This window comes from Myxocyprinus asiaticus, chromosome 45, assembly GCF_019703515.2.
Source record: "Myxocyprinus asiaticus isolate MX2 ecotype Aquarium Trade chromosome 45, UBuf_Myxa_2, whole genome shotgun sequence".
Lineage (NCBI taxonomy): Eukaryota > Metazoa > Chordata > Actinopteri > Cypriniformes > Catostomidae > Myxocyprinus > Myxocyprinus asiaticus.
In genome coordinates, this window is record NC_059388.1 from 17,387,896 (window position 1) to 17,413,942 (window position 26,047).

The 26,047-nt window shown below is 38.3% G+C and overlaps 1 protein-coding gene across 3 annotated transcripts in view; it reads right to left on the bottom strand.

The window, feature by feature from the left end:
- Window positions 1-1,105: 1,105 nt before the first annotated feature.
- The window catches only part of LOC127435096 (exocyst complex component 4-like), a 176,747-nt gene continuing 151,805 nt past the window's right edge, over window positions 1,106-26,047 (bottom strand). Inside the window, exons 15-19 of one of the 3 annotated variants that reach the window (XM_051688287.1) lie at window positions 22,154-22,295; window positions 20,750-20,928; window positions 19,008-19,167; window positions 2,867-3,143; window positions 1,106-1,840 (exon numbers count right to left, since the gene is read on the bottom strand). In XM_051688287.1, the coding sequence (XP_051544247.1) occupies window positions 2,906-3,143; window positions 19,008-19,167; window positions 20,750-20,928; window positions 22,154-22,295 (719 nt within the window). In that variant the 3' untranslated portion in view covers window positions 1,106-1,840; window positions 2,867-2,905. Of the gene's footprint in view, window positions 3,144-19,007; window positions 19,168-20,749; window positions 20,929-22,153; window positions 22,296-26,047 lie in introns of all 3 variants that reach the window. The other 2 variants (XM_051688286.1, XM_051688285.1) reach the window with 2 other exon arrangements.

Sequence of the window (26,047 nt, forward strand, 5' to 3'; positions counted from 1 at the left end):
CGTTACCTGGTAACCAGACCTAAACAAACAGGACTGGATCATTGTGCGCATGCGCATACCCGGAACACCTTTCAAAGACGGCTAAGATCTGACTATTTTATTCTTGTGTTCCATGTTCTTTTTAAACATTTAAATAAGTATAGATAACTCTCGAAGTCTTATGTCACATAAGTCACACATCACTTAGACATAAGTACAGCTATTATTAATAATATATTATAGCCTAATATATTGAATAAAATAGTTTCAATTTAATAATAAATATTAACCTTTTGCAGGGGCTAAAGGACCCTATAAAACGCTTTTTATTTATTTTTGTAAAGTGGGGTGAATAGATTTGTTCTGAAATTTTTTAATAAGTGGGCTCACATCACCTGATCCAATCACAATGGAGATTAATTTGTTTATAGAATACTTGAGATGTTATAAAATGCCAAATGTGTTTGAAATTAACAGGAAATCATGCACCCTTTTCTGAAGTAGTTATTTTGAATAAGCATTATCTTAATTTGTTACTCAAAAAAGCATCTTGCTGTCTCATTCCTATTTTTTTTTTTTTTGCATTAGTTGACAAAATGTGCACTGTAACTATTGCCACTATATCTACACAATATAACTATAACCCCTAACTCACCACCTTTAAAAAAAAAAAAAAAAAAAAAATTCATAATTTTAATCAAAACAACCATCCGTTATTATTTCTTTTCACACAAGTTGTTGCTCCATCAATATTCAATAAAAATATATTTTTTAATTTTTAATTTTATCTTAATACAGTTTTGACCAGAAAAAAAGCTAATTTTCCTTAAGGTGTGCCTTTAGCCCCATTGTACCCTACATTTAAAGTTTTTTAATTCCACTTGTTTTGCAAGTAGTTGTGTTAACATGTTTTGTCCGTACAGACATCGGCACCTGCATCGTGAGAAATCTTTTGCACATCTTCTAGCCTACTTGTTAAATACAAGTTCTGTAAAACTGAATTTCTGTTCAAGTGGTGAAAGGAAAATCTCAAATAAATGTAACAGACGACGGTCTGTTTAACTAAGATTTAAAGCAAATATACTTAACCTGTTTTATAGTGTAAAAAAATCATTTTGGTCCAAAGCCTTTTTAATTATATTTGTTTATTTCATTTTGACATTAACATTGGCAAAATTCTGTTTAAATCCAGTAGTCCAGAGCTGTGAGAGGATTTTTAAAGGACTTTTATGCAATTAATTGAAATTTACAAGCACATACATCCTTTTCATGAACATTACAAGTGATACTAAATCAAGCATAAAATACATTACTAAAAAAAAGTCACAAAGAAAGAAAACAAGGCATGAAATAGTGTTGATTTTACATATTGTGCAAACCCCATCAGATTCAGTTAATTATAAGCAATATAATATAATTTAAAACTTAAGCAATAAGTAATTGCTATTAAGCTATCGGGAGCACTTGAGTCAGTCCAGTTCATTGAGACAACAGTTTGGGACCCAATAATGGCACACAAACACACAAAGGCACACACACACAATGCAGTTTATGTCCTTGCCCATATCAGACCCATATGACTCCTCTTCCAAGATATATTACAGACATACTCATATAAGACAGACATGACTTTTCTAATGTCTTACCATTCCTGTGACAAGTCTTCAGCATTCATACAATACAATCACACCACACATACTGTCATCGCTGTTATCCTCTCTTTGGCAACCTAGTGGCAAATATTGATTTGAGGAGATGAGTCATTATGATGGATTGCTCTGGTGGCTTTCTGCCTTACACCTGTGCTCTGTATCGACGGTGCTTTTTCTCCATCTCTCTCGTTGAGTAATATTCTTCATAGCTAATAAGCCAAAAACAGCAGAGGACAGAGAGTATGATTGATTTGCAGCTTTTTTGTCAGTATAAACGAGGGGACATGAGCAAGATAAACATTTCACTTAAAATATCCACCCTAATTGGAGTTTATGGGTAGCAGTCGGAGGGCACATAGACATTAGACACTCCCTCTTCCTGTTCAAACACCAAAGGAATCCACAGATCCATGTTATAGTGTCATAATGATGGTGTAAACACAAAACATTTTACCTGAAACATAGCAAAACCTTGACTATGAATGGCATAATACACAGTAGTGGAGGAAAAATTTAAGAAATGCTAAATGAGATTAGGAATTCCTATTTCCTCTCCTAAGAAAGCAGAACAAATCAATGTTTTGCCTGATAAAAAGTTTGGTACTCTAGCACCTGTTATTCCAGGCAAAGGCTGCAGGCCATTTAGGGAGACAGCATGCAGGAAGATTCTATGATTGTGAGCAGTGGTTTGATAAAGAAAGAAAATGAGACGAAAATGTCCCCAAGCCACAGCGAGAGAATCCTTCCTCGCACTTTGACAGGTGTGGTCTAACCAGACAAGGTATAAGGGATTCATTCATGAGGAAGTTCCTTCTGTGAGTGTGTGTGTGTGTGTGTACGTGTCTATGTGTGTGTTTGTGTGCAAAGCACTGGTCTGAACTGTATTTTACAAACCATATAAAAAATAAAGCAAGCAACTAAACAAAAAACCCCATAAATGAAACACAAATCTACAAAGCTCTTTGATCATGACCACTATAATGTTTGCTTAAATGTGTGACACGACTGAAGGCTAATGACAGTAGCGAATGGAAGTAAAGGGATAGTTCACCCTAAAAAAAAAAAAAACTTCATTAAGTCTCTATTCAATGTCATAGTATGGAAAAAATATGCAATGAAAGTGAATGGTGACTGAGATTGACATAAACACATCTCCTTTTGTGTTTTACAGAAGAACTAAACTAGCCTTGGTTGAGTAAATGATGACAGAACTTTTATTTTTGTGTGAACTATACCTTAAGCAGACACACAACATTTTTTGAGTATGAGTGTCTCTAGACTGTGGTGATCTTTTTGTCCTTTGTAGCCTGTTTAATGGCAGCCTGTTCGCATATGATCTCTTTGAGGCGCTGTAGCCTCATGTTTTGCACGGTCAGGTCTCCCACGCCTGTCTGGCTGCGGTGGAGGAGGCTCAAAGCGTTGATGTACTCCAGCTCTGTGTAACGCACCCCTTGATCAACCACCAGGTTGAGCAGCTCATCAGCGGTATTATATAGCATCTCATAGTACTGCCTGTAGAGAGAGACACAGAGAGAGAGACAGTGTGTTATATCAAACACTTTTGAAATAAAGTGGCAGCAGTTTTGCTAAACTTCATTGTTATTCAAGGATAAAATCATGCTGCATTTTTGCATTAGCAAGCACAACCTGAGAGGATTAGTTGCTAAGGCGACGTTCAAAAAACATGTTAGAACACCACGGCCCAGTTGCACGAAATCCCTTAAGTTAAGTAAACCACTTACAATTAGGAGACAATACACTTACAATTTTAACTACGGGTTTTCGTATCTTAAGGGGTTTCTTGCAACTGGCCCAGATCACTTTAACATAGACTCTTTCAGGGTTCATATTCTTTTAAAGACATTGTTTTCCAGGACATTTTATGTGACCAAACATAAAATATTTAAGATGTACACGCGAGAGGAAAAGCTATATTGAGATATTTGTTATGGCTGGGCATCATAGCCAAGCCAATAACTACAATTTAGCACAACTTTGAGTAAGTTACTGCTTAAAAAAAGACGAAGAAAAAAAAAAAGAAAGAAAATGAAACTTTGAAAAGCAGATAGATATATATAGTTGGGAAATATCCCACCCCAAGCAGAAGTAGATGTTGTTTTTGTTGTCCATGCTCTGTGCACATACTAAGGTTGTTTTTGTTCTGTACACACACTGAGCACATTATTAGGAAAAAGGGTGCTTTAATTCTGTTCCAGACACTCTAATAAACCCATGTATGATGTTTGTTTTATCGAAGTGCATGTTAGACGTGCATAGTTTGTTGAATAATAAGGATGATGTCATCGAGTTCACCGGATTTCACAAAGTAAACAATGAAAGTTTTATTGATTTTTCTACAAGTTTGTGTGTTTTTGGGCAAAGATTTACTATGGATATCGTGTAATGGACTCTTGCAGTCAAAATAAGACAAATGCTATCATTGTTCTATCAAACACTACATTGCCATAACACAAAAAAGGTTTGTTGTTGTGTTGCCTATAGCGTACTCTTTACACAAAATATGAAAACATCTTCTGAAAGTCATTTAGATTGTTCAATGCTTTCTTGGGAAGGAATCTACTGCCTTAGACCTTTCAAAAGGTGTATTGATTGACCAGATTACTTAATAAGAGCTGAATGTGTTTGTGACCCCATCAGAGCAGACACCTCCTCTGAATGGCTCTCTCCTAAAGAACCTCTCTCATGCGGCATTACTAAGGCACATAGAAAAGGCATTAGCCAGCAGGAATCTTTCTCACTAACTCCCGTATCAAGCTGACATACTCTTCCAGGTGCACAGAGACTTCTGGCTGCACTCTAATAGCCCTTTTCCACTGACATGGTTCAGGTGCGGGTTCCTGGGCTGGTGCGAATTCTCGAACTGTTTCACACATTTCCACCGCAGAAAAGGCTGTTCTGGGGCCGAAAACCTGGTTCAACACCGGCCCCAAAAGCTTGCTGGTCTCTACGCAGGAACCCATTAGGTCTGGGGATGGAGGGCGGGATAATGTTTCGTCACCATGGTAAAGTTTTCCCAAACAACAACAGTAGCTACCGTCTGCAGCAAGGAGTAATTCTACGCTCTATAACAACAATAAAAAAAACCCCACCAAATTATCAGACATCAAAAGCATTCAGGTACCACGATGAAACAAGTGCTCTACTTGTGATATGGTATTTATGAAGATCCGAGATAAACTAGAGAGATTGCAAAGGAAAAAATACTCTACGAGAATGAAGATACAGCACGAAATGATGCACGCCGCCTTCAATCGGACAACTGACCAAATCATAAACAAATTAAAAAACACTTAAGGGATTACAGGGACCATAAGAGGGACATAAGCAAAAGCGACAATGGACGGAGCAACTATGTTTTGGACTCGGACAACGAACTGCCTGCTATCTAAATGGGGCATTGAATTTAGCCAGTAATGCTCATGATAAACAGTGAATCGCCGGTGTCCTCTGCTGCTGATCTCATTAAGTTATTACATTTTTTCAACTTTGTTAGCTTCCCTTACACTGTTGTCATCTTATTTGTGCATTGTTTTGTTCTGTAAGGGGATTTTTGACCATCTACTCACTAAGTTTGGAAGATCACGGATATCTGTTAAGTAAAACGGTAGGATTCTCAATCAATATTATATGCTATGGCAAAAATCCAAATAAAACCATCTGCTACACCAATGTTAATAATGATTCCACAGTAACAGTTTACAGAACTAAGCAAGTTAAGCCATAGTTCATACAATATAATGTAATTACATTACCTGTCGTCTTTAGCATAGATCTTGTTAAGCAATGTAAGAACGATGGATTGCATTAATCCATATGTTTAAATATGCCCTCAAAAACAAGAGTAAAAGCTGTATATAAACACACTTTGACGCGCTATGTTTGTTTATGTTTGAGGTAGTCACGTGAAACTACCATGTAGACAGTAACCGGTTACATCACTGTTCGGCTCACAGGTCAGGGGAAAAGCGCGGCCAGTTTACGATAGGCTCCAGATTTCCTCGGCCGTGAACCAGTGGAGCACAGGCTCGGCACGAGGACCATCACAATTTTGGTGGAAAAGGGCAATCAAAAAGCTGAAGAGCCCATTTGAAACAACCTCACACTTTAAAACTTCAGGTTAAAGCAAACAATTTTTGCCTTTTCATGATAGAAGCTGTGTAAATTTTCAATCCAAGTCTGATGACTATTATAAGGTCATGAACTTCTAGAGATATTAAACTTCTGGAGAACATGCAACTAAACAGCTACAGTACATGCTCCATGGCTGTTATCTCCAAGTTATCTCTATCTACTATTTTATTTCAACAATGTTCTATGTAGTGCCCATAAACATTCTGAAGTTAAACTAAGTCAAGCATCACTATTACTATTCCATATACTTAGAGTTAGGGATTCTGTTTGTGCTATAGTCATAAATTAAATCCTTAAATTATGGCTTGTTGAGGAGAGTACTTTAAGTAATCTGAATTGTGATTTTCACCAGGTAGAGGATAAAACGGATGAAAACATTCCATAGACTCAAACTGATGAAGGGTCTCCAGCAATATCTAGGAAACAGAATATTATAGAAACTTCGGGATGGACTTTTTTGACTTGAGCCAGTAGGTAAACACTATAGCAAACATCTAGCAATCAAGCAGAACCTCACCGAACACAGTTGCAACTACACAGCAACACATGCAATGCTCAAATTTTCTTCATAAAATATAAAATCTAGTTACTACAGTGTTATAGGCACTTCGCATAGAGTTGCTATAGGTGGATCTCCAAACACTGGCATGTTCAGGCCATAAATGCAATGAGAAAGAATATTAAAACAAGTTCAGCAAGGCCACGTTCAGTTCCTTGAAGACCAACAGAGCTATGTTGTTATGGAAACCGTAATGAGACCATTGCTCTTCTAACCGGAGAGGAATATACAGAAACATACACACACACCAAGACACAAATGTGCTTTCTGCTACGACACCTTCTTAGTGGATAAGAATCCTCAAGAAAACTTGGAAATAGCAGTCTGTTAGCTTTTGTGCCCTCTTTAAAACGTGGCAGTCAAATATTGAACTCTAATGCATTAGCAGATTAATGTTAATATAAAAAAATAACGATCAGCATATTAAGCCATGATAAAACAGATTTAACCATTAAGACGCTGGAAAAATTTTGCCAAAAGTGTGAATCTGAGCACTTGTGCACCTGCAGGACAGGGCAGTTCCATTAACCCCCATTCATCTCTTACACAGAAAAAAAACCACAGCCATTTATAACAGCCTGACAGTACAGTGTCCAGGTAACCCTTCCTGTGCCAGGGCGTTAATCCACCTGACCTGCACTGTCTGTTCATAAGGACTCAGAGCAGGACAATAGAGGAGAGATTCTCCTCTAAAATGTTTAATTTTACACTAAAGGCAATCTGAGTTGTACGGAAGATTAGGTCTGCACCTGATCTCTTTACATCAACCTAAAGAGGACAGCTTGCCAAATGTGTGTGTGTGTGTGTGTGTGTGTGTGTGTGTGTGTGTGTGTGTGTGTGTGTGTGTGTGTGTGCGCACTGTTCCAAAACCAAGTGAGCTGCATCACTTCCAACATAGGCAGCTGCCTTCTAAGGAAGCATGCTAAAAGTTATGGAACCTCATAAGTGACTGATTTGGAACGCTCGACTAAAATGGTGCTTCTTACACAAAATGCACAGAATGCTAGTTGATGTGCAATTCATTTAAATAGAGTTCTGAGTAAGCATGTTGCTGAGCTAACAGCGCTATGCTCTCATAAGCAGAAAAATACACAGCAAACAGAAATATTGGTTAAAAAAAATCAAAAAATTTTATTACACAGAACAATGTTTTATTGATATTTTCAGCCCTGAATTAAATCCAGACCTGCAAACTCACAAGAGGTGAAAAAGGTGACATGTTTACTAATTAAATCCCTGTAGGAGGGTCTGGGTGGCATCCTCCCCTGTAAGAAAAGTTTTGTGATTTTAACATGTAAACAAAGCATTCTGGTGCACTCTGACAAGAAAATAAAGGGAAAAGACAACATCTGCTTCAAGTAAAAAACACATTTATTGACACCACTTGCACACCAGCCACAACTTGCTGGTCAAAATTTTATTTATTTCTTCAGTCTTTTGGCTTGCACAAGTCTTTCAAGTGCCCGTTTTCGCTTCTTAGCAATGTGCCTCTTTCTTGCAACATTTTCTTCCTCTTCAGCTTCAAGCCTTTTCTCTGCAGCACTTGTAGATGGCTGGCAGTCAAACTCCATCCTCCTCTCTCAGACTCTGAGCAACTTCTTTTGTCACTGGGCCTTGTCTCTTGTTCCTGCCAAACTGATGTTGCTGCACAGCCTCTTGTCTACTGCCCCAAACTTAACATCATCCCTACTGAACATCTCTATGGCACTCTGCTTCCTGGACTGCAAAGTGTATTTCACAGTCTGGATGGCACTAAATGTAGCAATGTTCATGCTGGTGCTTCTGGGGTCTATGATGTCACCCATCAGATTGAAAGACGATTCCACCAAGGGACCATGGAAGATGGACATGGCAGCTTTTACAGCTTGGCACAGGCCTGGATATTTTCCTGTTTCAAAGACAGAGACCCACCATGTCACAACATCATCTCCCTCTTTGAAAGTGTGCAGGATCTGGTCCACACTATACTGAAGAATCTCCTGGTGAGTGTCAGCATCAGGTAGCAGCATGTGACTCATCATTTGTGTGAGCTTCTTCAGTTCAAACCCAGTCTGAGAGTGCCCTCTCACAACTGGATCCATGGCAGACAAACAATGCAGGGTCTTGCTCTGCAAAGGCAGCTTTTTCTGCAGGTATTTGGCACATGTAGTGTATGCCCTGGAGACTTTTTGAAGGAATGGCTTCAGCAGCTGAAACAGATCAAAAACAATAAGCACACATACACTACTGTACATATAATCATACAAACCCAGCAGAGGCTCCAAATTAATCATTCTATTTACTCACAGGGTGTTGTGGATGTGCCACTCTGAATCAATTAGCATCCCGTCCCACATACATCTCTTTCACAGGTAGCAGTTTGCCATCAAAGTCCAGAGTAGCCAGAGCTTTGGGTATTGGGTTCAGGTGTTCAGACTTAAAGCAGGCAAGGAAGTTTGTGAAAACTTTCAGCTGTTTGTCATACAGTTTATGGACAAGTGTCTGACTGCCCTGTGAGGAAAATAACATGAAGTTATGGTTTAATGTACAAAAATACACACAAGGAATACATAATAATTATAACTCAAGACTTCAGAATAGGATTCACTTAGCATCATCCCAATTTGAAAAAGCATACAAGAAAATGTCTAAGGACCTACAGACACCCTGTGCTCAAAGAAAGTGTTCTCAGTAATTATTAGACATGAGATTGCTATAATTTCTTTTCTGGAGCCAGCCACCACAGAATTACTACATTTTTATCATCATAATCCAATTGTCATAATTTGGGATTTTAAAACATATCAGCTGGCTTCAGGGCTCCTTTTTCATCATCATAAAAGTTTGTTAAGGCTGACACCAACTGCATCCGTCAACTTTAAATAATCCGCCATAGACGGTGTTTTGGTTTAAAGCAAAGACTCCAGTGCACTTGCTCATCAAAAAATACTAGAGACGTCCTCTGCCCCACATGATACCTGCTGTACCGGCAGCTAATTATATGATTATGACCAAAGTGAAGCTTATTCGCAAATATTAAACACCCAAATTGTTGTTTTGCGACTTTGAAACATAAAATTGAAGAAAAAACGCTTCACTACTTTTACATATCTAAATTGAATACATTAGCAAACAACACTGAACATGTTAACATGTAACCATGGTCAACACGATCACTTATTAAAACACAATGGGTTTTGTTTTATTACATGTTCGTTTTTATTTCCCTTGGAACATTCGACAAAGACAGACGTCAAAATCAGATAGAAATACGGATGCAGTGGGAGTTAGCCTTAAACTCAGAAAAAGTATTCCAATTCATTCTGAACTGACGTTGTAATACACTGAAGTTAGCTTGTGTGCTAACAAGCTTACCAACAGGTTGGGAAAAGTCTGATGGGGTAACGTTAGGAAAAATGTATCACGACACACTTATTTAACTTACTAACTGACAAAGTAACTTGATTTGGCAAGTTAACGTTATTGTAGCAACTAGTTACCTAAGGTTAAGTTAGTTAAAAAACATTACATCATTGGCAGCAAACTTACCTCAGAATTGTAGTACCGAGAAAAGTTGTCTTAATCCATGGAAAAGACGACGATGCCGTTATCTTGATTCTGTTTGGCCAAAAGAGTCTAGGTGCCGCACCAAAGGTTTTATTGAGAAAAAAGTCAGGACAGCTCTAGATACGTCTATGGTCTCACTCCAGTCTAAGGGAAATTAGCCCATTTCTGATTCTTGTGAGGTTTATTGTGCTTGCAATTTCAATCCCGCCCCCCCCGACTAGTTTGCAGGTATGTAAATATATGTTTGTTTCTATTCAATACTTCTCTTGCTTCATCTGCCATCTTGGATTTTTTTTTTCATTGAACTTGTTGCAATGCATTCTAGAATTGCCTTCTATGCAAAGGATCCATGCAATGCCGCCTAAGGGCCGAAACATACTCTTCGCAAGTACGTGAACGCAGACGTTTCTAGCTATGCAAGCTCAATTTCATGGGTTGTTGCGTTCTGAAATGTGTCAGAGCACAATTCATAACACAATGCAAGTACGTGTACGATTCTCAGCATTGCAGCAAGGGCCGCTATAGTGAACATTAGTGGGAACTGTCCAATGTGTCTGCACATTACGGAGTCATTACACTGATGCACACTTCACAACACACACACACACCAGAGCCCTTCTAACAAGGAGAGCCTACAAGCTTAGCATTAAATAGCATAACGCAGCGGCCCCATAGACATTCTATGGGTGGTGCTGTTGTAACACGCTAGTTGACCGTTATGCCCTCTCCTATGATAGAGCCGCAGAGGTTGTAATCTCAGTGAATAACACACACACACACACACACACACACACACACACACACACACACACACACACACACAACAATGCTTTCTTGATAAAATGATGGAGAAAGGATGTATAAAACATGCCCAGATGGGACTTGTGATAGAAATCAAGTATTTTTTTTCACCCATGTAAGGCGCATTTTAATTACAACAGAAGAATGTAAAATCTTAAAGGAACAGTTCAACCAAAAAATTTTAATTCTCTCATCATTTACTCACCCTCACGCTAAACCCAGATGTGTATGACTTTATTTCTTCTGCAGAACATAAACCAAGATTTTTAGAAGTATATCATGCAATATGATATACTTATCATACATACAATATCAGGCATCATACAATGATGTATGTAGGTCCACACAAGGCAAGGGAATGGGTGCCAAACTGTTAACACTCCAAAACGCACATAAAGGCAGCAAAAAAGAAATCCATATAACTCCAGTGGTTAAATCCATATCTTCAGAAGTGATATGATAGGTGAGGGGGAGAAACAGATCAATGTTTAAGTCAAATTTTGCTAGAAATTCTTCTCCCTATCCAGTAGGGGGCATACGCATAAAGAATGTGAATCACCAAAAACACAAGAAGAAGAATGTGAAAGTGTAAGTTAAAGTGGAGACTGACTGAACAGGGAGGAGAATTTATAGTAAAAATGTACTTAAATATCAATCTTTTTCTCACCCACACCTATTATATCGCTTCTGAAGACATTGATTTAACCACTGGAGTCATATGGATTACTTTTATGCTGACTTATGTGATTTTTGGAGCTTCAAATTTTGGCACCCATTCACTTGCATTGTATGGACCTACAGAGCTGAGATATTCTTCTAAAATCTTAATTTGTGTTCTGCTGAAGAAAAATAGTCATACATATCCGGGATGGCATAAGGGTGAGTAAATGATGAGAGAATTTAAATTTTTGGGTGAACTATTCTTGTAAATATCACCAAAATGCAGAATGTGGCTTTTTTCATGTGAATTTCAAAGCGCCACTGGCGTTGACGCCCTGACGCGAATCATGAACAGCTTAAACGATTGCTGTAACAAAGCAGATTGCAACAGTCTACCGACAGATTAATGTTGTGGAGGATGAGAGTTTAAGAGAGTTAATGCCCATTGCAATGAATATGCAACCTATGGGGAATAGTTTTTTTCAATTAGCCAACATCCCACTTTAGGGAATGTTTAATGTGACATAAATGAGTGCTTTTTTTAGTGCAGTTCTATCTTTATACTGTGGAAGGCTTTGTTTGGAAAATTTTAAATAAGAAATATATTGTTACATATTGTTTTGATGTTTCTTTCATAAGATGGATATAAATGCATTTTAATCGACTGAGAGCACTAATTAAAATACTTATTTTGTGTGTGGTAGTTGCATGACATATTCTTTATGTAGGCTATGCATCAAAACAACTTGAGAACTACGTTCCTTAATTGCTTTAATATTTTCATTGCATGAAAACCAAAAGTGTTATTCACATTTTGAATAAATTGTACACAGTATCATTTAGATAGTGAACATTACTTATATTCCTTTAGATTAATTTAAACGTGTCAGATTTGCCTTTGCATTCATGCACACAATGGCCCACAAATATGTTGTAAATAGAAAATTTTGCCTAAATAAAATACAGTAATTGACATTTTCACGACTATATAATTGCGACAGCTGTAATTGTAATCTCGATTAATTTTTGGATAAATTGTGCAGCCCTAAGTCAATATATTTGCAGCAACTTAGCTGAGTAATACCGCATCTGGTTTCATGGCAAAACCTTTTGAAGGTAACTCTATCGCCATCTTGAATACCACCACAAGAATGCAAAAACGTATGTTAAGCATGTTCAACCAGTCCGTGCATTGGCAAAGTGCTCACATCTGCATTCCCGTAAAACCTAACTTTTGGAACAGCCTTTAACACCTAATATAGGCAACTCAGTAGCATGCATTTGTGCTTTTGCATGTTTGTCTGTCTGTTCGAGATTGGTAGGACAACTATGAAACTCTGCACACTTAATTTAAAACACTTTAAAAACATTTAGTAAAACAGCAGTGACTTGCTAATCTGATTAACTCTCTGTGGTTTTTAATACCTCCCCCTCATTCCCAATCCTCTCTCCCATTAGAAAATAATAAAGACGTTCTTATACATAGGACTTGCACCTGCGTGTGTGTGTGTGTGTGTGTGTGTGTGTTTCTGAGTGCCATTAAGTTTTAATTAGACTGTTTCTGTGTGTACAGTACTGCACCAAAAGAGTATTAAGCTAATTTATGATGCATGCAGCGAGGGACGCTGGGAGATATATGTTGACGTGAAGGGAGACAGTGAAAAAACTGGAATCAGCACAGTTAATTTCCTTCAATTTCCAGCATGTACAATATTAAAGCCATTAAGGGCTGCTTCTGTCAGCGCATTCTCAGCAACACATTAGTTAACAGCTGGGAGAGAGAGAGCAGGCAAGATGCCTAAGACGATCCTCTCTATCAAACAGAACATGCATGCTTGTCACCACAGTAACAAATGCCAATGCTTTCCATGCAAAAGTGCATATCAGGCTTCCCGATGTTCCCTCTTTCTTGACAGGTCCGATTTTCCCGTTAATGGGAACATTTTATAAATGGGCTGCCGTAGGTCTGTTTTAAATAGGGTGACCAGATTCCTGCTTGTGGAAAACGGGACAGCCCCCTCCCAGTGAAAATGAAATTGACATATCCTTACCTAGGTGCAGATCAATGCAAAGTAGAGGGTGCATCTGCATCTGTAACTGTTGTCACCATGTACTTTTCACTGGCAGCAATTTTTCTCAGTGTGCGCTTGTCTTTCAAGAGTTTATCGTAAAATGTGGAGCAGTCAAGTCCAAAATTAAGACATACGAAAAGCATTACCTTCATTACTGTTACACTGAGTCGAGATTGCGTTCATTAATGAGAACACGCTGGTATAAAACAAACTCCACAACCATGGCTAAGACTCCGAAGTTGATGGTCTTACTCTCCAGCTCACGAAAAATGTCTGTCCATCTCTCAGAAAAGGCCGTCTTGTTCATGTTCCACTCAGTGATGTGATGAGTGACAATGTTTTTCACGCAAGCCCACTCATCAAAGAGCGTGGTTTCGTCAATCAAACTGAGAGTGGTATTCTGAAGTAAAAGTGTTCGAGGCTGCTCTGAATGTCTTTCCACTCTGGGATGTCTCTCAGTAGGGCCCACTCAAGTTTTTCTGTGTTCTCCAATGAGCAGCTCCAATTTTCTCACTGCACAAAAGAAATCATCCATTCGCATGTCACCAGCTTCAACCAGAGCATCCAATGGCTTTTTAATGTCAGAGGGTATGAATGATTCCTCCAGCCTGGCCTGCAAGACTTTTCTCAGGTCATGAATGTGCAAAGCCACTTCTGTGGATGATATGTGGTCTTGCTCTACTATCTCTAGTGGATGGTTAAAAGTGGCTGTTTGCTTGAGTGTGAAGCCAATCCAAAGTTTAGTGCAAGGATCGCTGAAAATGTCTCTTAGAAACTTTGGGCATTTTTCTTGAGAAAGAAAGTATGCACGCAGACCATAGAAAATGTGTAGTATTCTTTCAAGAGCTGGACCAAGAGAGAGGAAACGTGTGTTGCCATGCTGCAGTAATTTCTGATAGTCCAGCTGCACAAAGCGTGCATGTTGCATATGACAGCTGCAGATTTGGTGCAGGCAGAAGAAAATTTCGGATCATACAATTTCCTGATCAATTTCACATTGCAGTCAGCTGACCGAAAACTATGGCCGTGCACAACAGAATGATAAGCAAAAAGTCCTTCACCTGAGTGCACCTGGTCAGATTCGGAACTTTGCTTCACAAAAAAAATCGCTAACACTTGGTGTGGCACACTTACTTTTAGCAGCATCCACATACTTGTTTATATGAACATGCTGCGCGATGTCGGTGCGGCTTCCATGGGTGATGGAAAATCTCACACCTCACTTTACTAGGCTCTGTCTGTGACTCCTTTTTTAGAAATGTAAACTCTTTTTGAAGATCCTCATTAAATGTACATGCATGCTTCTTTGACATTTTCCAGCCGCAATTTCATCTGTGTGCTCTTTCAAACTGACTCTTCAATCAGTTCACTAACTGGACATCTACTGATAGGGGATTGTGATTGGATAGATTAATCCAATCATGTACTTAAAATACATGGTGTGATTTTATTGGTTTTACAAGCCGTATCCTTGGCTACCTTTGATAAGAATACTCACGTGACTGAGAAAGTCGCATATGCGAAAGAGAAATTTTAGGAGAGAGGAAATACGGGACAAAAAATGAAAATGTTTTTTGAAAAAGTGCTGTCCCGGGAAAAATGGGACGTCTGCCCACCCTAGTTTTAAAGTTAAATGAGTCTGGTTGTCTTTGGTCTACAGAAGAGAAAACACCTGGATAGGAGTCATGTGATAGAGCAGGTGGAACAGGCACATAAATGGTTTGTGGAGATCGCAGCACATTCATTTTAGATATCCAGATACAGGCTGTGAATGCTAATTTTAATGGCATTTTGTTTTTCTAGAATAGCTGTCAAAACTAAAATTTATATTGAAAAATATATCCATATAAACACATACAGTGGCCCCCAAAAAGTATTTAGGCACTTAAGCCACACTTAAAAATGCATGAATGTCATTGCCTTAGATAAATGACCAAGTGGCATTTATTTTAAAGTAAGCAAGCACAACAAAAAAATTTAAGCAAAACAGATCACAAAAAGAAGTTTATAGGTTTTAATTGATATAACATTACACAGAATGTTCAAAATTAAGATAAAAAGTATTAAAGCACATTCTGGTTGTGAAAAGTAGTTGCTTACAAAAATGGCTCAGAAAAGCCAAGTAAATTCTAAGAAAAGTCCAAGAATTTAATTTGCAGATGTCACTTGGTTTTATATTTTGTTATCTATGCAGCATCATTTATACAATTTTGAGTATGGCTTAAGTATACAGTATATAGTATCAAAAAAAAGCCACATGTTCCACACATGAACACAGGCACACAAAGGAATGTGCTGTCAAGTGCAGGTGCTGGTTTGTTTTGTGGTTATCGGGAGCACAGAGCAGCGTGGTGTAAACAGACCGGGCAGTCACCTTGACACGCTGGCTAAATGTTGTTTTTTTCCCAGAGGCTTTTACAAATGGCCTCACAAGACAGGTGCTTTTCCAGCAGCCTGACTTCTGACCCTGCATGTCAGTCAATCAGGTAAGTCTCTAAACTAAGGACATTTTCTAGCAAATTCCCCTCTCCTAATTGATGCAGAGAGAATATTCAAGATTTTCCACTAGAAAGAGAATGAAAGAACTCTACCATAAATAATGGCAGATTGTTTCTGTAATGATGTTGTAAAGTGTGTTCACACTGACAGCAACTGAATCGCTGGAGTTTGCCAAGTCTCTGTACTGTTGGTTTCTAGAAGGTGTCTCTCCTCGAATGCAGTATGCAACTGTATCACGTGAGTTTCGCTGTCTGCACACTATCGCCACATTGCGTCTTTGGTCATTCGCATTAAGCTCAGCTCGGCTCACCTATGTTGCTTCGACAACTGCCACTGCATTGCAAATTATTAGTATATTAGTAAATAATTAAACAGTGACTTGTCATTTATTTTTAATAAAAATGTAAGGCGGTATAAGCGTCACACTGAAACAACAACTAAAATTAGTATTTTTGTCTTATTTTCCAGTAAAAATATCTAAACATTCTTAAAGGTATAGTTCACCAAAAAAAATAAAAAAATAAAAATAAAATAAAAATAATTATTTACTCACTCTCATGCCATCCCAGATGTGTAAGACTATCTTTCTTCTGCTAAAACAATTTTGGGATTTGAATTACGTTTATGCTGCTTTTATCTGCTTGATGGACCTACTTTTATTCAAAGCAACTTAAGGCCAATTTATTCTTACTGGCCGAACAGGCTTCTTTTTAGTTTGCTTAAAAAATTTGTTTCTGTTCTGCTAAGGTTTGGTCAAATTTCACCTGTTTGTGCTCAACTCTGAAATTCTTGACCTAGGAGTGGTCGGCAAGTCGAAAATCAATGATAATTTGTTAAAACTAATCATGGGTGTGGATGTGACATTCTTCATTTATTTTCCTCAACTAACTAATTTAAAATGATGCAGCGCATAGTAAAAATGCAGGCTTCGTTCACCCAGGGTCCTCTAGTTCACAAGGAGAAACCACTGTATAAGTTAGTCTTTAATGTGCAATAGTCAACACATTTTATCAGCATGTTTGTCACCCGGGAATCGAACCCATAACCTTGACACTGCTAACATGATGCTATAACAGTTGAGATACAAGTGTGATTGAGTGTTGCTGTCCGTCACTATGAACTTTGTGGTATGTACTGTAGTATCAACTGACACATTCTAAATGCCTTGGATGAGCTGGGTTGGAAGAGAGACGTATTGAGAGTTTATGGGATAGTTTGTCCTCATGTGTTATCCCAATTTAATCTTTGATCAGTACTATCCATCATGCTTCTCAAGATAATAAATACAGGGACTGAAGAGCACATGCACACAAAAACAGCAGTCTCCTGCCAGGTTTGGGTGAAGTTGATTAGACATTACTGAGGCACCTGCAGGACTCTGGGACATGGCCTGGCTCCATCTAAGGCTGTGAGCAGATGGTGTGTTTATATATACTATATGTGTGTGTGTGTGTGTGTGTATGGGGGTGGGCATGTAGTGAGAGTAAAAGCACTGTGATTTTGCTAGAGGACTGAACCAAGGTGCAAGGTCGTTTCAATGTAAAACTTCAGAGTGAAGTTGTTTACTCCTGATTTAAACATCAATATTTCAGCTCCCGCGGCAATAATTCTCTGCCCACAAACTACACTGTTTGTACTCATTTAAATAAATGAATACACTAACTGCTCAGTTCTATATTCATGTTTTTAAGGATGCTCTGCATTGTTTCTGCGTCTCCTCTGTTTAATACCACTAGATGGCACTGTGTCCAAACCGTCCTGTAATCATGGAGTGCCACTGGGTTTGGCCAGAGCACTGCTCAGCTTTAACTCAAATCGATGGTTATTACTGTGTCCTTGGCCCAGTCGCCCACAGCATGCATTCAGATGGGAGAGCAGCCAAAGATTCCCTTCTTCCTCATGGGCATTTCTCCATCTCCCAGCACCACTTCCATCCAAATATGCCTCCATCTCTCTCGATAAAACCTTCCTTCTTTTACAACCACTCAACAGATACACACACAAGCACACACAGCCATATAAACACACTCAAAGCTGAATGTAAATGGCTCAACTGCATGTAGTTTGCGAGCAGTTTCATAAGGATCATGCCAGTGTAAGGGCTTCATACAGTCTCTGTCTCTCTGCTGTGCGTGTAAGTGGGAGAGGTTAGTCAGAGGGACTATTAGTGAACAATGCACTCTAATTCCAATCACCACCTGTAACCCCTATGCATCATAAGAGCAAGGGAGAGAGGTCAATAAGCCAGTGCTGTAATAATCATGCAATGAATCCGCCAGTATTGTTTCCCATTGCTTGCACAGCAAAATACACATTACTCTATTTAATTGAACTGCCCTGACAGTAATCTTCACATAAAAATGTAGAAACATAGTGTTAGATATCTACAGACTGGAGAGAGTTGATGTTTACTGAATGTCTTTCATAAATTCATAGCGAACAGTTAAGGAGCACACAGGAAAACAATGCACATGACTCATATGGAGCAAAGCGTCAAGCTACAGATTTATCCCTGGTGCCCAAAGTTCAAACAACTTCAACCGTGATCCCGTTAGCCACTGACCTTTCGAAGCACAGCTAATGGTTACTAGACAATTCACATTACATATCGTTACATGGGCGGTGTCGGTGAGAAAATTAAAACAAGACGGAAGGCAGACTGAAGAGTGTGTATCTAGTAGAATCATTGGGCCATATCATGGCATTCAGAGAATAATTATCATATTATACTCATCAGATATTCTATGGACATTAAAGCTGAAGCGTATAACTTTGTTTAATGTCAAAACACTTCCTCCGATCCCAGCTTAATATGCAGAGACATCTATTAGTAAGCCATTCTAAGGTTAATTTTCTCCAAAACTGTAAACACTGTGTCTCTGTGGCGCTAAAATAATATTGCTCTGTTTGATTGAGCATCTCAACTATTCAGGAAAGCTGTTTGAAATCAATGTTTATTTTTGCAATTCCATTTGGTGGCACTAGTGGGGCAGAAATTACACATTTATTATCAAAGCATGATAATAAATGGTAAATTGCCTCTCTCTAAAGTCAATTTTTGTGTGTGACAATGTGTGTGTATTCTACCTGGCAAAGTCCAGATCAGCCTCACGTGACATGGTGATGTTGGTGAGGTTCTGCTGGAGCACAAAGATATTTCTGCACATCTTTTTGATGCCAGACTCACTGATGCGCTTGAAGTACTGAGCCCCGTTTATCAGAATACAAGAGATCAGATGACCCAGGCCTGAGGAAAGATACCAGGAAGACAATCAGAATCAAACAACTGTCACTGTATACTAACCTGGCATGGCAAGATAAAGCATCAAGTGATAAAAGCTACAATATCGCTTACATATAACTCTACGTTTTTTTTCTAACCAGTTGTAACTATGACACGACGAGCAGCAAGTCATTGTGCAACGGATTACATTTAGTTTTTTCAGTGTCACACTGGGTAGCCCCACGCACTGTGAAATCTCATTGGTCCAAAATCCTGCTCATAATTGTACATTAAAGGAATTATCTCATCATTTACTCACCTTCATGCTATCCCAGATGTGTATAACTTTCTTTCTTCTGCAGAACATAAACGTTGATTTTTAGAAGAATATCTCAGCTCTGTAGGTCCATACAATGCAAGTGAATGGTGACCAGAACTTTGAAGTTCCAAAAAGCAGAAAAAGTAAGCATAAAAGTAATCCATATGACTTCAGTGGTTAATCCATGTCTTCAAAAGGGATATTATAGGTGTGGGTGACAAACAGATGAATATTTAAGCTATTTTCTACTATAAATCTCCACTTGGCCAGCCATCCTATGCACGTTCATGAGAGGTCTTCTTCTTTTGTTTTTGGGCGATTCGCATTCTTCTTGCATATCGCCACCTAATGGGATTTTAATATTATTTATTTATTATTTTCCTTTCCTTTATCCCTCCCTTTTTTTCTTTCTCCTCCCTGACCAGTAGGTGGCAATACATACCTTGCAAAATACAGAAGACGAGCACAGAATGTCTGGTCAAAGTTGAGATTTATAGTAAAAAAGGACTAAAATATTGATCTGTTTCTCATCCACACCTATCATATCGCTTCTGAAGATAGATTTAAACACTGGAGTCATATGGACTACTTTCATGCTGCCTTACTGTACTTTTTGGAGCTTAACTTGCATTGTACGAACCAACAGAGCTGAGATATTCTTCTAAAAATCTTCAACTGTTTTCTGCAGAAGAAAGTAAGTCTTACACATCTGGGATGGCAAGTGGGTGAGTAAATGATGACAGCATTTTCATTTTTGGGTGAATTGTTTATTTAAAGATCAAATGTCTTCTGATCGGCTGTGACTGTCACAATGCGCAGCAGTTTTTAATTCAGTGTCGACAAACAAATTGCTTATCGTATCTTGCCAGGACACAGTTTGTAGGAAGAGAGATGCTCTAGGCATCAGCTTCCTGTTGAGGTACAGTTGAGTGCAAACGTTTGCATCCTTTAGTCCCCTTTTCAGAATAAAACAGATAAAAGATTATATTTTAAAAGATCTATCACAAAAGACACAAACAGTCACTGATCATCGAGGAAGCAACACACCATTTTAAAAACCAAGGGGATGTAACCTTTTGAACAGGATAATTTGTGTAAATTCAGATATGATTTCATCTTGTGGAATATACATAAACAAATCTATTATTTGAAATAGCATTATCAGGGCAGTCCTAAATAAAAAACAAAATGCACATTTTTATGATGTCTCTTATTTTTCTAAAATTATGAACATCTTGCAGATTCCGCAAGGGGGATGCAAACTTATGCACTCAACAGTCCACTCACCCTCAAAAATATATTGGAACTTGTGCTGCTGCAGGGCAGCTCCCATCACTTCCTCTATGGCACTGATGTCTTTATTCAGCTTCACCACCAGGGGGTCGTAGTCCATGCTGGCTGCATTGGCCACGATGGCGTAGTTGCCTTGTTTAGCCAAAGGGATCAGATAATGGAAACAGTGGACCCTGATGGGACAGAGACGACAGGCATGGAATGGCGATTACGGTAAAGACAGATAAGAACAGATTCCAGAAGCCAGAGAAAGTACTTTTTTTTTTTTTGAGACTGCAAAGGATTAAAAAGTCTGGTTGGACTTTTGGTCCCATCTAAATGCAAATACACATTTTAACACATGCAGCGTACATAATGCATGTGCAATAGGTACCTTTGTGCACCCGGTGCATATTGTGTAAAACCTGTAGGATTTTGTTGTGTAATTTGTCTGTCTGTCTGTCTGTCTGTCTGTCTGTCTGTCTGTCTGTCAGTCAGTCAGTCAGTCAGTCTGTCTGTCTTTCCTATCTTTCCAGTCAAAAGTAATGTATTTGAATGTGTGTGTTGGTAGCTTAGGTGCGATGATGTAATATCCTATGAGCAGGTGCACGTGTGTTTGAGGGTAAAACCTGTGAAGTGTTCATAAAGTGGGGTAATAAACCAGAGTCTAAATGCATAGATAAAGAGATTCCGAGAGACACAAAGAGAGAAGGTAAGACAAAGAGTGTTTCTGTAATGGCTTCCCATGGTTCCACATTCAACAGCCCTGGAATAAAACCTCCCCTTCCTCATTCACCATTAAAAAGGCTTTAAGCGAAGCCACCTTGCTATCAAACCATAAAGCCTATATCCTTTCCTTCTTACGTTTTCTGATGGCTTAATTTACCCTCAAGCACTATCAGGGGAAATTTGCTTGATGGAAAAAGTCAATAAAGCATAGCATGGGAGCCATAAGTTATTGTTTCCAAATCATGAACAGGATCACATAAGCTAAACGATATCAGAGAATAATAGGGCGAGCACAGGAGGGCATGTGGAGTGGGGTAGGAAGAGGAAATGACCTATTGGTGCTCTTTAGGAAAAGCTGCTGTTGGGCTGACTCTAAGTGCAGGAAGAAAGAAAAATAGTTGTTTTTAATGCAGATTAAGGTTATAGTGATGCTTGGATGTGTAGATTCAGTCTATGTCAGATTCAAAGTGAGTTGAGACATTAAAAAAGGTTAAAACATTCTCAACTTTTTAGTCGCATGATGGAGCAACACCTTCACAAACCCTTGTGTTTTTCCTGTCTTTGTGATGCATCATCTCCATTGAAATCAGTGGATTCACAGCTTTCGCTGACATAGTGTAAACTGTAATTTGTAGACACCATTATGCACTGGGTCTGCATCTCATAGTGAGATGGAGTGGTTGGACCTACCTGACCTCCAGATGCAGCACTAGCAGGCATCGGTCGGCAATGTCCTGGAAGGATCTGGAGAGGTCAGTCAATGTCTGGAGGATCTGCTCTCGACTGCGTATACTCTCACTGTTCACATGGGCATCAGAGCCTGGGGAAACACCTACAAGAACACACATTGAAAACTAAATAAGTCAGAGTATGAATAGATATCTTCAACTTCTTGCTGAGTGTATAAGTATTCCATTGCAAAAATGGTTTATTTGTGGCACATTTGCAGCAAAAAGAACAATTTGTCCACAAATGTTTGCCAGTAGTGGTGAATTTGCAAACCTTTGGCAACAATGTACAATTTTCCACTACTGGTAAACAAGCAAATATCTGCCACTACTGGCAAACGGTTAAGGCAACAATGGACAATAAATCAAATCTGTTAAACTTTTCACTGAAGTGCAATGATTATTCATTTGAATTACTTCCATTACTTCTCATGAATGGAAAAACATTTCAACCAAGTGTAAATCACCTGGCATAAATTACAGAATAGGATTTTAAAACAAAGGAGACAAAATGACACAAGATAACACATGAACCGGTTTATCCGATGAGAAGCACACGCATACTGGCCTATCAAACAGAAAAATGTGTGTGAGTGTGTTTGTGTGTGTGAGAGAACAACACTAGGCAATCAATGAGGCAAGAGAAATGCCGATGGACACTGACTTCCTGTAACTCTGCGGTGTTTCTCTAAACTTCTGAAGGTCATATTCACACACAAACCCACATAAACAACACGTAATGCAAAGCAGTACGGGTCTGTGTGTGTAGACGTGTTTGCTGTGCTGATGGACGCTATTATGCTCACATGGCCCTTGGTCCCTTGTGTTTGTCTAAGATGATGGCCGCTGCCATAGAGCAATTACATATATACACACAGGCAAAAGTCAAAAGATATGGAAAGACACACGGAATGTGTGTATGTGTGAGTGTTCATTCTGCAGTTAATTACTGATTGTTTATAACTCTTAGCAGAAAAAGGTTTGTGGGAGATAAGGTTGTGTTTGGCATGGCCTGATTAAAAACGCTTGAAGACAAGAAGTACAAACATAGAAGTGATGACCAGCTGCTAGATTAGAGGCACAAGGTCCACTGAGGACCGATTTGTAGTTCCCAAGAGCACAGATAATTCCCTTGATGTGATTTCCCGTGGTTAACAGAACTGTCAGCCCACCGTAAGAAGCAGACAGTCCATTTTGGGTCCATTCCATAACTCAAACAGAGTACCAAATCAGCAATTGCATTTTCCCTGAAATCCTGTTTTAATGGTGAAGAGATTTAAATAAAACTGTAATGAATAGTGCTTGCTAAAGAAAGCATCAATATTATGGTTTCTCATACTTAGGATTAGAGATTTGAACAAACCTCTTACTCTTAGTATTAAACCTTGGCATGTAACTTATATAGAATGAACATGAATTATACCTTAATTCATGTTAATTCAGAGGTGTGCTAAGAGATCAGACTTACAAATTTCACCTAGTGGACGATAAAAGAGGTGAAAAAAATCCCATAGACTTACATTAAAAGAGGGACCAATGCCATATCTAGAGGCCAAATATAATAGAGACTTGAGGGTAGACTCTTTTGACTTGGGCCACTAAGAAACCACCTAGCAACCATTCAGACACCTTAGCAATGCCCTGGCAACCACCCACAACACACTAGCATTGTTGCAGCAAGCAACACTCATATTTTCTTTATAAAATGTGAAGAGTTCGTCTTGGTTTTACACTTTAAAATAAACTTAAATGTTAGCAGCCAGCAACACACATTTTCACTAATAAAACAAAAAACTAATGCAGACTGCTTCAGTCCTCTCTGGAGCTCAGATAGGATTTTTTTATTATTATTATCTATCTTTGCACATACAGTGGCAATACAAATATGTGAACCCTTTGGAGTTTCCTGCATTTACTGAATATATAAATTTGCCTTAAAATCTGGTTTGATCTTCATCTAAGTTACAATGATGACCAAACACAATCTGTTTTAACTAATAACACACAAATTATTGTATTGTTCTTGTACATATTGAATACATCATTTAAATATTCACAGTGTAGGGTGGAAAAAGTATGTGAAAACCTAGGCTAATGACATCAACAAAAGCTAATTAGAGTCAGGAGTTGGCAAACCTGGCATCCAATTAATGAAACGAGATTGAAGGTGTGGGTTAGAGCTACTTTGACTTATAAAAAACACTCAAACATTTTGAGGTTGCTATTCACAAGAAACATCTGCTGACGTGGACCATGCCTCACAAAAAGGAGATCTCAGAAGACATACGATGAAGAATTGTTGCTTTGCATAAAGCTGGAAAGAGTTACAAAGTTATCTCAAAGAGCTTAGATATCCATCTGTCCACAGTTAGACAAATTGTTTGTGTGTTGTTATCATAAGCACACTGCATTTGTCTATACTTGTGACTTTGATGAAGATGAGATCACATTTTATGACATTTTAATGTAGAAAATCTGCTTATTCCAAAGGTTTCACATACTTTTTGTTGCCACTGTATATAGTAAAAGTTTTTCCTGTTGGGTGCAATCAAAAAAGGCAGTTTATATAAGACAGTTTATCATTTTTGTTAATTAGGAATATAGTCCTGCAAGAACAGCATGATTCCTGATTTCGAGAGGATACTGCAAATCTAAAGGAAGGAAGCCAACGTTGTACGGCAATTATCCTGCACGTTTGCAGTATGCAATTAGTGTGAATGTTGTCCATGTGCAGGATGCTGGATGTAGCTGTCTCACTGTGTGTTTACTAACATGTGTGCTCATGTGTACACCCACCAACTGGTAGTGAACGAGTGAGTGAATGAGCAAGCGTTTATAGTGATTCACAGGCATGTAGCATGTGGCGAAACATGGCTGCTCTGTTGAAAGTGTTTGTGCCAGACCCCCTGTCACCACTGGAGGTGTGAGAGAGTGATAGGGCCCGCTGTCTGTGTCCCTTTCCTCCATGCATCTGAACTTGGCCTACTGCGATAACATGATCAAGGCTGCACTGTATGGGGCCGCCAATTTAGAGCATAACAGACTCCTCTTAATTGGCACAGCTCTCTTCCTCTAACTTCTAAGCTTTTGCTTTTCTTTAACTGGAGGGTGTGTGCTTGGGTATATATGTGCGGTGTTTCGTGGGCTCATCCAATTATTTTCAAATTCTATTTTGCCTAAGCGTCTGTTCAATGCCATCTGTGAGAAGGTGGTACTCATAAAGATGGAGAGAGAGAAGGTAGATCAATCATTCACTGATACTTTTCTACACTACCACATCCCTCTAACTGTCAGGGTGATGGAAGCTTTGCCCATAATCTGCTGTTGACAAACTACATTACCTTCCACCAATGTTATTATCGGTAACAAAAACTAAAACAAAAACTAAATAAAAAACTTTAATTTTAATGAACACAAATTAATTTGATTTTTATGTTATTAAGTGGTGTTATACCTATTTAAATAATTAGTTAAATTAATATCAGTTCAAATAATATTTTTTATATAAACTGATAACTACTGTACTTAATATCAGTTAACACTTTAAATCTGGCAGCCCTAAAATGCTAAAATTTAAACACAAATAAAATAAAATATATTGTATAAATATTAGTATTATTTCTTTATAAAATAATTGTATTTATTTATATTATTCATATTTATAGTATTAATATAATAAGATTTATTTTATAAATAATAACACAATTTAAATAAAGCAACATATATATACTGTATATTGAAAAACTGAACTGAAACATGAAAACAAAATAAAATTATAATGACATTTGAAATAAAAAAATAAAGAAAACAAATTCAAAACTATAATAACCCTGCCTCACACTGGCTGTTAAACAGT